Here is a 12470-nt window from a genome sequence, read left to right on the forward strand (position 1 = left end):
GGCCCTGCGCCCCGACGGGGACCGGGGGGTCGGTTTGTCCTGGGCGCTGGTGGCGGGGGCTACGGAAATCGCCGGTAAATGCCCGCCGGGGTGTGCGGTCCCCGCCCTGGGGACAAGGAGTCCCCCCGAAGTGCCCGCCCCGCAATTAGTGATTGCTGCCGTCCGCCCGGCTCGTGGCAGAATTTCATTTATTAAGGCAGAATTTGAGTAAGACTAAGGGCTTGTTATGGCAGCGTGGGGAGGAAGGGAGGTGGAAGGTGTCATGAAGGTAATTGTAGAGAGGGGGGTCTTAACCAACAGGCTCCCGTCCCCCTGGACTGGGCACTGGGGAGACCCCACCGCGAGGGCTGTGCCCAGTTTTGGGGACCTCATGACAAGAGGGACCTTGAGGGGCTGGAGCAGGTCCAGAGAAGGGCAACGGAGCTGGTGAGGGGTCTGAAGACAAGGAGAAGAGTCTGGAGAACTTCTGAGGAGCAGCTGAGGGAGCTAGGGGTGTTCAGCCTGGAGAAAAGGAGGCTGAGGGGAGACCTTCTCGCGCTCTCCAACTCCCTGAAAGGAGGGTGTAGCCAGGGGGGGTCGGTCTCTTCTCCCAAGGAACAGGCCATGGGACAAGAGGAAACGGCCTCAAGTTGCACCAGGGAAGGTTTAGGGTGGATATTAAGAAAAGTTTTTACACTGAAAGGGTTATTAAGCCTTGGAAGATGCTGCCCAGGGCAGTGGTGGAGCCACCATCCCTGGAGGTGTTTAAAAGCCGGGCAGATGTGGTGCTGAGGGACGTGGGTCGGTGGTGGTTTTTATCAGTGTTGGGTTGATGGTTGGACTCGATGACCTTAAAGGTCCCTTCCAACCCAGACCATTCTGTGACACAGCTAATGTGTTCAGGGGGTATCTGTGCTGTTTGGTTTCCCAGAACAGACAAACTATGAAGTGAGATGCTGAGTTTTTTCAGTACACCGTGCAAAAATTCTCCAACCTCCTCGGGAAGCCTATTAGCTGCAGTCAGAGGGGCTGCTAACAAAATGACTTAAAAGTGCTGGAATGAGGGAAAGTTGAGTTCAAGTCGGTTATTAAAGCAATACTTTCTTAAGTTTGCACAACACATCACGCCCCAGTTGAGGTGGGTCACCTCGGCCACAAGGAAAAATACACCAGAAGAACAACTTCCTTTAGCTGCTGTGCAACTTGCAGCACAGAGCTGGCTTTTTAACTGCAGTTTAAGAATCTTCTTCAATTATAGCTGCAGTATTATAAAACATGCCCCTGCAATCCGAATTAACTGTAGATGCAGGACCCCAGACTGCCAGTCAAGGTAAGACCGTGAACATCGTGGGTAGCTGTCTTAAACTGTGGGGGGGATGAATTTCTGTGTGTCTCTGATTCTGGCAATCTCCTGGAGAGGTGGGTCACTGAAACGCATCTGGAATCTTCTCAAATTTTCCATTCTCTTAACCTAATCTAATATTCTCAGGTATTGCAGATGCACTCAGTGGAAAGATCGAGAAGCAATACTTCAGCAGCTGTTTGTGTCAGACTTGCAGATCTACATATTTGTTATATTTTTATGATAAACTATTTATGGTGACATTAGTGACCTTAAGTTCTTGTGCATCTGCTTTGTGGAGCTTGCTCTCCAGACACGGTCTGTACCGGTAAGAACCTTCCAGAGGGAGAGTACTGGATGTTCCAGTTAATCTGCATTTCCAAGGAAGGGTTACTTCAACAGGGTGTTTTTCATCCTTCTGTTGGTATTGCTTAACCCCAGGAAATATGGGCAGTGGAAAGCTTTACCTGTAATTGTATTCATTGTTATAAATTATATGACTATACATTTTCTACTTACGGCAAATTGCTTTTTAAACACCAATAAAGGCCAATGAAGCCGCATGACTAGTTTCTGTATGGTAAGCGCTTCCTGCTCGTGGTGCTTATTGTTTTTTTAAAGTAAGCAATAAAATCTTGGCTGTTCTCCTTCATGGCATTTAAATATCAGATGTGCCTCTTTTCAAATGCTGCTGGGGCCAGACTGGCAATGACCGCAGGTCTGGCAGGCACTTTGCAGATGGGTACAGCAGCCTCACTTACTGAGCCCCCATCAAATACAGCCCCTCTGCGTCATTTCCAGGACTTGTGCAGCCATAAGGAATGTCACATAGAGTTGGTCAGGGTCAGAGGCTTCTAAAGTGGGAGGGTTTTGCTACTTTAATGACAAATAGCCTTGCAGAAAGGCTCCTTTAGTCCCCTCACTGAAAAAGACCAAGTCACGCAGGCTCATTCCTTGTTTCTGGAGTGGTAGGGGGTCTTTAGAAAGCTTGTCCCAGAGCACCCTTTTTGCTTCTCAACCAAGCCAAGTGCAGGGTCCTGCACCTGGGACGTGGCAATCCCAGGCACAAATACAGGTTGGGCAGAGAATGGCTGGAGAGCAGCCCTGAGGAGAAGGACTTGTGGGTGTTGGTGGATGAGATCACAACATGAGCCAGCAATGTGCACTGGCGGCCCAGAAAGCATCAAGAGAAGTGTGGCCAGCAGGTTATGGGAGGTGATTCTGCCCCTCTACTCTGCACTTGTGAGACCCCAGCTGGAGCTCTGTGTCCAGCTTTGGAGTCCTCAACACAGGAAGGACATGGACCTGTTGGAACGGGTCCAGAGGAGGGCCACAGAGATGATCAGAGGGATGGAGCACCTCTCCTATGAAGACAGGCTGAGAGAGCTGGGGTTGTTCAGCCTGGAGAAGAGAAGGCTCCGGGAGGACCTTATAGTGGCCTTTCAATATCTGAAGGGGCTACAGGAGAGATGGGGAGGGACTCTTTGTCAGGAAGTGCAGTGACAGGACAAGGGGCAACGATTTTAAACTGGAAAAGGGGAGATTTAGATGAGATACCAGAAAGAAATTCTTTACTATGAGGGTGGTGAGGCACTAGAACAGGTTGCCCAGGGAGGTCGTTGATGCCCCATCCCTGGAAGTGTTGAAGGCCAGGCTGGATGGGGCTTTGGGCAACCTGCTCTAGTGGGAGGTGTCCCTGCCCAGGGCAGGGGGTTGGAACTAGATGATCTTTAAGGTCCCTTCCAACCCAAACCATTCTGTGGTTCTTGTTGCAGATGAGGGGATCCAGCCAGGAGGCATTGCGATAGCAGATCAGGCTCCAGTCAGCCCCGTTCTATCATAGATATCCTTGTTCTATCCATAATTTGAATTCTGAATAGTCAGAGAAAAATGAGATGGCTGCAGACTGATGTAATATCTGCAGGTGCTGATCCCCAGCCCTCCTGGAGTTTCAGACGTCCAGGTTATAAAATTTTCCGTTAGCTCCGTAGTTTCCTCACGAGGGGGGAAACTCCACCCCCTAACTATCTGTCAGCTCAGCAGATTCTTCAGTGGTTTCTCAACAGTTCTGCTCAGTAGGCTCAGGCACCCCCAGCTCATAAAGAGCATCTGCAGAGCTGCAAGCTGGATTTTGTATAGATAGAAAATTTATTGCTGGGTGATGTGCTGGGCAAGTTACGGCTCAAGTCAGACCGGAATCTCCTGGTATTGATGAGGGATCTCTGCCAAGAGCTGCCATGTGTTTACAGTGGAAGGGAATCAACAGCCGTGTTGCAGTCCAAAGTCTGATATCCGGGTTTTACCAGCTGGGAGAGTCATCTTAATGCACAGCACAGGTTTGATGTTGACTCTGAGACTCGTTTTTCTCTGTTGTGAGCGCAGGAGAGGGGCACAGTGGGCAGCAGGGAAGCTCCTGCGCTTCCCCTTTCTGCTGGTGTTCTCTTTGGGAGCTGCTGGCAAAGGAATAGTCCTTCATAAGCACGCTTACAGCAGGGAAACTGGTGCCAGAAAAGAGCCTGGAATCCCAGTGAACGTTCTTTAACATGACTTCAAGACTCTCTGCTTTTTCTTGAACTGTGTTCACGTGTATGTCAGGCTTCCTGCTAGTCCTGTGGGGTTTCTGCTGTCAAGTTCTACATGAAAAAGTATTACAGTATTTTGAAGAGGACTTCTAAATCCCACGTTTCTAATTCCATTTCCCCACAGCACGCTTCCACTGAAGCCCCTGCACTTGGCAGGGAGTTGTGTAAACCAGAATTGCATTTCTTTTGCACATCAGCAGAGAAGTGGGAGCTTTCATTTTTTTTCCACCCTCAGCCTATCCCCCCAGTTACGACTAGAACAATGAGCTTGTTTTCTCGCCTACTTTTTCTTACCTGTAAATGTCTGGATTATTAGTAAAAACCGCTTATTGGTTATTCTTGTTGGGTTCTGTTAAAGCAGCAAATGTTGGTTTGCTCTCGTTCCAGTCCCCGTGTGCTGCTCAGCTCGCTACAACCTGGCACTGCTGGCCTTTTTCGGGTTCTTCCTGCTGTACGCCTTGCGCGTCAACCTGAGCGTTGCTCTGGTGGACATGGTAGAGCCCAACATAAGCTTAGCCAAGAACACCACTTCCAACGTGTGCCCAGAGCATTCTTCCACCATAAACGTTCCTCGCAACACAACGGTGAGCTCGCAAACTTGCTGTCCTGTCATGTGGCCTGTAAAAACGTTTGTAATGAGAATCTGGGATTGATGACTCATGCTTAGGTGGCGAGAGAACAGGCAGCTCTTTACCAGATGCCCTTTGCAGTGGTTCCTCTGAAGCTGTTCTGGAAAATAATAGCCTTAAATGACCAGCTAATTTAAAAGCTGTGCTTAGGGTCAGCTTTTTTTTACGTACATCCTTTCTGTGTTTTTCTGTACAAATTGGCTAATCTTGTAGATGTGCTCTGACTCGTTGCTTTATGTGCCGGTGATCAACTGCTCCTGTTACATCTGCGTCAGAGCTCCCATCTCTGTCTGTATTTGCCTGTTCTCCCCACAGTCTCAATGACATGAAATTTCATTACAAATTAACATGTAATATTTTCCTTCTCACTTCTTTTATCTCTTTCCCAGATCATGTTTCTTTTCTTTATCTCCTTTATCTCTCACTTCCCTTCCAGTAATCACTAAAACCACATTTCTTAACTGTTGGATGTGAGAAAATACTTTAAAAAAAACCAAAACAAAACAGACAAAAAAATCCACCAAAAAAGCCCACTTTGTGAATTTGGCCTTGCATACATCTCACCTGCTAATTGAATTTTATTGCCAAGCTCTCTTGCCGTCTTCCTGCCTTCATTTTGTTTGTTTGTTTAGAGGTCATTTATTATTTATCATGAGCAATTTATAACTGCAAACTTTATGGGAAGAAGATTCTGTCTCATCGCTTCCGTGAAATGTATGCTGCTCATTTAGATGCTCATAAATTGGGCTTTTGGAAATGATCCCAAACTTCAAAAATCACTTTATTGGGCAGCAGCTCGTGTCCTCTTGCTGACTTCCTTTATAGCTTCAGGCTCCTTGTCTCCATCAGCTTTGCTTTTATTACTTTGTCTGCTGAATTCATCCTCCCTCTGCTGCACTTCTCCCCTTCTCCCACCTGCCCTTGTGAGTCCTGCCCTTGGCTGCTCACTCTCCTTGTATTCAATTTAAGCACCTGCATCTCCTTGTTTGCTTTTCTGCCTGTATATTTTCTGCAGGAAGAGCCATTTTCTAGAGCATGACAATGTCCACGCCGGTGACATGGAGGTGGGATTTGCACTCACACAAACTGGGTATTTTGAACTTACTGCATTTTGGTTTGTTTTTTTTCTCTTTTTAGGGGGAAAAGTATTCTTGGGATGCTGATACTCAGGGATGGATCCTGGGTTCGTTTTTCTATGGCTATATCATTACTCAGATTCCAGGAGGATATCTTGCCAGCAGGATCGGAGGGAAGCTGCTACTGGGGTTTGGCATTTTTGGAACCTCAGTGTTCACCTTGCTGACACCCTTAGCTGCAAACCTGGGGGTTGGCTACCTCATAGCTGTCAGAGTCTTGGAAGGACTGGGAGAGGTAATCTTTTTGCTCTGCAGAACTTAGAAACGTATCTGCATCATTTTATTAATGACGGGAGTGATTAAACCCTGTGGGTGTTGGTGTGCTGGAGCAGTATATGTATTGTTTCCTTTGGAGTAGCTTAGTTGTAGTATTTTGGAATGATTAAAAAGTTTGCCCTGTATTTTAGCCTAAGTTTTTTGAATAAGAAAAAAGGTTTTATTTGTAAGGACACTTGAGACAAAACTAGAATTATCCCTTCTCACTTGTCAGAAACCAAGAGCTCAGAACAGTATCGTTTATCTTCTTGCAGCTTTTCGAGTATATACAGAATGAAAAGCAGCAGAAATGAATTCTGCTTACTCAGCCCTTGCACCCCTTTTTTTTTTTTGTTTTTAAAGCGGCTTCTTGCTAAACAAGAAATTAACAAGAAATTCACAGATTTTACTCCCGCTGCTTAATGCAATGTGCTTTGAAACCTGCGAAGTTTAAGGGAGTCCCAAAGTTGTCCCGTTTCAAGAGAGTGAAATGCTGTTTTGTAGGGCGTTACCTTCCCAGCGATGCACTCGATGTGGTCTTCTTGGGCCCCCCCCCTGGAACGCAGCAAGCTCCTGAGCATCTCCTATGCAGGTGAGACATTCCCACGCTGGAAACGGGATTAGACATTTTTTACTGCGGTTAGCGGGGAGGATTGGCTTAAATCAAAGGGATTTATATTACAAATTTTAATCAGCATTTAGCCTGGAAAGCGTAATGTTGAATTAAATCTTGCTTTGCGTTCATTATCTTCATTTATTCATGGCTCTTATCACCCTGAGAAAGGGTATTGATCTGCAGCTAAGTGTAAACTGCAGACTCACTTTGGTATAAGGTAGTGCCAAGAGTCACTGTGAAGGTGATTAATAGAAGTTGCTGTAAATAAAGGACATTTAGTATTAGGAACAAAAAGCTGGGGCAGAATCACTGCGTAGAGTGATTTCCCCCACCATCTGACCCACTCAACTGTTCATCTGAATCAAAGGCCACCCCTGCTCCCCGGGGTGCTGAGGTAAAGCCAGCTTTCTGTGCAGCAGCTGTATTCCCAGTGTATTCCCCAAGCTTCACCAACACATCGCTCTTCCCCATCTCTGCTGAGCCTTCTCCTGGCTCAGGGGTTTATTGCTCTGATGCAGTATTTGTGGGGCAAGTGAAAAATGTAGCTTTCTAAATTCACTAGTCAAAAATAACATTATTTGAGGATGACAAATTTTGCATTCACTTAATGAAGTAATGTTGTTTTACTCACTCGTGTTGGTATTAATTCTGTTACATCTTTCTTGTTCGACCTGGGCTTCATCAAGAAGATGGGGAAACCACAGCTACAGCTTCTCAAGCAGCTAAGCCAGTCTAGGGCTCTCTTGTGTCAGCAGGAACAAAGTCTTAAGCCTTTTTTCCTCACATTTTCTCACTTCCCTCCTAGCCAAGTGTCTCATTCCTTCCTGTGTGCCGTTTCAGGTGCCCATCAGACCCTTCCCTGAGCCGCTTGAAACCACCTAATGCAACACAAAGCTTTTTCTCTTTCTGTTGGTGTATCTCTTTCCTGCCATGTTAGTGAATTAAATCTGCTTTAAAAGAAGTCTCCATGTGAGAGCCAGCACACATGTTAAGCAGAGAGTCAGGACTGATATCTGCTGCATTTAACAACTGGGAGCTTTTTAAACTGTCCTTTTGTATCTTGTGACACTCCATGCTGGTGTGCTGGTGGCCAGCTGTCAGCAGTCAAGGATGGAGAAAGTGTCTTGTCTGACCTTAGCAGAGCGTTTCCTTCTCCCCACAGTTTCACAGCTGGCAGTCATGTGGTCTGTGGTTCGTTTAATCATGATCCTGTTGATTTTCTAAGAGAGCATATGATTGAGGTTATATGTAGTTGTTATTTTGATTTATATTTTGCATGGAGTATGTGGTTTTGTTTTCTGTGGTTAAAGCTTTCTGCCTCAAAATTGTTTCCATGAAGACAGACTCTAGGTAGCCAGCCTATCCACATAATATCATGTTTTCTGAGTTGAGATTAGGTTTGGAGAAGTGATCATGTAACTGACGTTGAGAGACAAGGTCTGCTGCTTATCACCAGCAGAGTTCCTAACTGTAAATTACACGGGTTGGGCTTCTGGTTTAGATTTGGGGCAGGAGGGGGGAGCCTGCCATCCTTTGCAAAGCGTATATTGCATCACAGAATCACATGTGATCTGTGATCACAGAATGATCTGGGGCTGGAAGGGACCTCTGGAGATCATCCAGTCCAACCCCTGCCAGAGCAGGGTCACCCAGAGCAGGTCCCACAGGAACGTGTCCAGGGAGATTTGAATGTCTCCAGAGAAGGAGACTCCACCACCTCTCTGGGCAGCCTCTGCCAGGGCTCTGCCACCCTCACAGGAAAGTTCCTCCTCAGGTTTAGATGGAACTTCTTATGGTCAAGTCTGTGCCCATTTCCTCTTGTCCTGTCCCTGGGCACCACTGAAAAAAGCCTGGCCCCATCCTCCTGACACCCACCCTTTCAGTATTTAGAACCATTGAAGAGTTCCTCTCTCAGTCTTCTCTTCTCCAGACTAAACAGACCCAAGTCCCTCAACCTCTCCTCGCAAGAGAGATGTTCTAGGCCCCTCATCATCTTTGTAGATGTATGCATCTTTGTATAAACTCAAGAATAGTTCTTTCTTGCTTTTGGCTTGTATCTGAATTGGAATCTGGTTGTCTTTCCCTTCTTCCTTGCCTGACCGTACACCCTGTTGAACTCAGGGACCATGAGACTTGAACCTTCTGGTTACATGGGTGTCTCCTGGCCCTTGACCTGATTATATCCGCTCGGAGTATTGTCTCCCCCCAGGTCATCTCTCTGCTGATTTGTGTATGCATCTTTGTATAAACTCAAGAGTAGTTCTTTCTTGCTTTTGGCTTGTATCTGAACTGGAATCTGCTTGTCTTTCCCTTCTTCCTTGCCTGACCCTACACCCTGTTGAACTCAGGGACCATGAGACTTGAACCTGCTGGTTACACGGGTGTCTCCTGGCCCTTGTCACCACCATCTCCTTCTGTGGAGGCAGCAGGAGCTGAGAAATGCAACCTGATTATATCCGCTCGGAGTATTGTCTCCCCCCAGGTCATCTCTCTGCTGATTTGCAGCCATGCCAGTTGACCAATTTGTGTTCTTCTGGATGTGCTAGAGCCATCCCTTTATTGGAGGTGAATGTGCCAAGAACACCTGCCTTTTATTGCTTTTTGCTGGCAGTTTTGGGGCTTTGCGGCTCAGTTTTACTTGTGCCTGGGTTTCTGTAAGGTGAAGTGCCAGCCCTCTAGTGGTGGGGACCAAGCTCTTCTGCAGGATTTATTACAGAAAATAAAATAACTGCGAAATTGCCTCAGTTTAAGGGGTCGACAGGAGATTAACTGTTAGTTTTCCACTCTGTTCTGCTTTCTTCTGGTAGGTGCACAGCTGGGAACTGTTGTCTCTCTGCCGCTCTCTGGTTTAATCTGCTACTACATGAACTGGGTTTATGTGTTTTACATATTTGGTAAGTGTTGGGGTTTTTTTTTAATTATTAAAAGTACCATCCATATTCTTTTAGAAAAGCATGGCGTATTATAAAACTATTTTCCTCTTCCTGGGCAGTTAGAGATGTGGGAAGCTGAGCGGATTCCTGCCCGTGGCTGTGTAAGCCCTGCTTCCAGCCAGCAAAGCTGGCTCTGGGTGGGACAAAAGCTGGTACCAGTCAAATGCTCTTAACTCTCCTGCCACTTGGAAGCAGCAGGCTGGAATTTCTTGTTTGAAGTGTGAAATTGAGTTAATAGCTTTAATCCCAGGAACAAACTTCCACTCCGAACGAAAGAGCATGTGAAAAGTTACTGCTGCTTGAGATGGGAGCGGTGGGGAAAGCCTCTCCAGCGGTCCCAGGAACCCTGGAAGAACACCCCAAATGCAAGGCACAGCGTGTTTGCTGGGAGTTACATTTTAGAAGAACCTCAAACACTAAGAGCATGTCTTAGACCTACCTAACTGATGCTTCTCATACGTCTATTCACGTCTGAGCCGGTTTGTATTCCACATGGGGAAGGGAGAATCAGAATTAAAGACAAGGGTTATGCTTTCCTCAGCAAAACCACCTCCAATTTCTGTATAAATAAAAAGCCTTCAATACAAAGAATTGGACAAAATGCAGTAAGTTACAGTGTTATAGATACATAAAAGTACAGTTGATTTGGACTGACTACTGAAAAGTTACCTTTTCCAAATGGGGTTTGGCTTAGAAAAGCTAAGGAGGATCGGTGCATCAGTTAAGCTGTAGGGAGTGATGTTCTGTGTGCGTGCACAGAGTATATCCTTGTGATTAAACTGAGTGAATTTTTATTTCCTCTGGGTGAGCCATATCCCTTGTGGCTGTTCCATGTGACTGATAAAAATACAATATGTGTGGGTACACAACTTTCTTGCTGCACGAGGCACTTCCAAGAGGAAATAAAACAAAGAGAAAAAAAAAAAAAGACAAAAAGCCACTTTCCTGCTTAGTTCTCTATTGTTTATTACTCTAAATGTGCATTGTTAATGCCACTTTGGGAAATGATTGTCTGTAAGTAGATGGAAGTTTTTTCCAAATACTCTAATATAATTTCAAAACCATTATTTTTCTGACTAAATCATCTGAGAGTGTTATTCACTCCATATAACGGCTTGTGTTTTTATTCTTATCTCTTCACCCATCTTTTCCCAACAATAGGTGCTCTTGGCGTGTTATGGTTCTTCTTCTGGATGTGGTTGGTTAGTGATAAACCAGAAACTCACAGGAGCATTTCACATGCTGAGAGAGAATATATACTCTCTTCTCTCAAAGATCAGGTACAGCACTTTGGTATAGCCATACTTACTTAAGTAAGGACATGAATCACAAATATTGCCATTAGCGTCACGCTGGGTTATGTGTAGAAAAACATCCTGAATCTGAGATAGAGGCAGAATTTCTCAAACAAGAAATTGGAAATACAATGCAGTTGTATAAGTGAGAAACAGTTGGTAATCAAACACAGCATTTGTAATAATGCCTTTTGTCACAGATGACGTTGCTGTGCTTTTAAAATAAAAAGCTCGAGTCTGTCACTTCTCCTTATAAATGAGATGCAGACCAGTATAATGTCTTTAAACTTCGCAATACAACATTATACAACTTCTTTTCAATGTGTCTTCTGGGGAGAAAGAGATTACTGTTTGTGGAGAAGACATTTTGAGAATGGTAATGAGCCATTCCTCAAGTGTGCCCAGGGCTGGTTCCTGTGCCCGGGGACAGGAATTTGCAGCCTGTGGGGCTGAGGGACTAAAGTTAATGTTTAGGATTGAGTGGGAAAGATTCAGCTAAATAAACGTGAGGGGTGACTGGGAATATTTAATCGTTTGTAGCGAAAGCAGGAGGCAACAAATCTCAGCAAGGGAAGGGCTGCGTTTTCAAATTTGGATTATGGAACATAAAAGTAGTGGGTTTATTTTGCAGCAGTAAAGGACAGAGCAGTGACATGCATCAATATACCTTCCGCGAGAGCCGAGCACAGCCATGCACCTGCATCTGTCCACTGAGACTTGTTTAATGCCCTTCAGAATGAACCATCAGCATAGATTTGGGTAGAATCAAACCACTGTGTTTAGTAAATGCTAACCTCGATGCCCTGGTCACTCTTTCTCCCCTCTCTGTCCTGCTCACTAGCTTTCTACGCAGAAATCTGTTCCCTGGAGGCCGATGCTGGAGTCCATCCCGCTCTGGGCTATCGTTGTGGCTCACTTCTCCTACAACTGGACTTTCTACACCCTTCTCACCCTCCTGCCCACCTACATGAAGGAGATCCTGCGGTTTGATGCACAGGAGGTGAGAGAGAGAAAAAAAATACTCACTTTCCTCTGAATGAAAGAAATGAAATAGCAGATATCTTCCCTGCTGGTTAGAATAGAGGGAGCTGTTTAAGGACCTCGGAATCTAAATGTATAGCTGGGAAATGGTAAAAAAAACTCCCCACAATTAAGCAGATGTATCAAAAATGCTGCCTGCCTTTTAATTCCCACTTTTTTTTCAGGACAAATTTGACATTTAGCTTAATGCTGGCTTTCGAGCTCCTTTTCTGGTTGAAGATGCGCATTACCTGTTTTTAACTGCTCTGATTTATAACCACAGCTATGATAATATTTTTCTCTCTTATAAGGTTTGTATGGTTGCTTCAGATTTCAGAGCTTGTTTTATGGCTTCTGAAATACTATCTGCTTCTCTTTTTTGGTTGCTCATAAAGGACAATATTTCCAGTTAAAAAAACCCCAAAAAACTAAGGAAATCATTGGACAAGTGGCACTTTTGAAAATGATTTAGGGAGAAGTAGGGAGGAAAGGAGTGGGTGAAGCTTTCATCTTTTCGGATCCCTTTCCAAATTGTCACTTTCTTTCCTTTCCTCAAGGAGCAGCAGAGGTAAAATGCCCTTTTTTTTTTTTTTTTTTTTTTTTTTTTTTTAAAAAAAAAAAAAAAAAAAAAAAAAAAAAAAAAAAAAAAAAAAAAAAAAAGTTCTAGGAAAAATATTAAACCC

At 45.0% G+C, this 12470-nt stretch overlaps 1 protein-coding gene across 2 annotated transcripts in view; it reads left to right on the plus strand.

Annotated features, from left to right (window-relative positions):
* The first annotated feature begins 972 nt into the window (after positions 1–972).
* The window catches only part of SLC17A5 (solute carrier family 17 (acidic sugar transporter), member 5), a 21079-nt gene continuing 9581 nt past the window's right edge, over positions 973–12470 (plus strand). The window contains exons 1-7 of one of the 2 annotated variants that reach the window (XM_014949309.1): positions 973–1309; positions 4291–4487; positions 5670–5903; positions 6428–6515; positions 9347–9433; positions 10634–10752; positions 11609–11767. In XM_014949309.1, coding sequence (XP_014804795.1) covers positions 1255–1309; positions 4291–4487; positions 5670–5903; positions 6428–6515; positions 9347–9433; positions 10634–10752; positions 11609–11767 — 939 coding nt within the window. In that variant the 5' untranslated portion in view covers positions 973–1254. Of the gene's footprint in view, positions 1310–3603; positions 3658–4290; positions 4488–5669; positions 5904–6427; positions 6516–9346; positions 9434–10633; positions 10753–11608; positions 11768–12470 lie in introns of those variants that run through there. The other variant, XM_014949310.1, reaches the window with a different exon arrangement.

This window comes from Calidris pugnax, unplaced genomic scaffold (genome assembly GCF_001431845.1).
Source record: "Calidris pugnax isolate Ruff unplaced genomic scaffold, ASM143184v1 scaffold132, whole genome shotgun sequence".
In the NCBI taxonomy this organism is placed as follows: domain Eukaryota; kingdom Metazoa; phylum Chordata; class Aves; order Charadriiformes; family Scolopacidae; genus Calidris; species Calidris pugnax.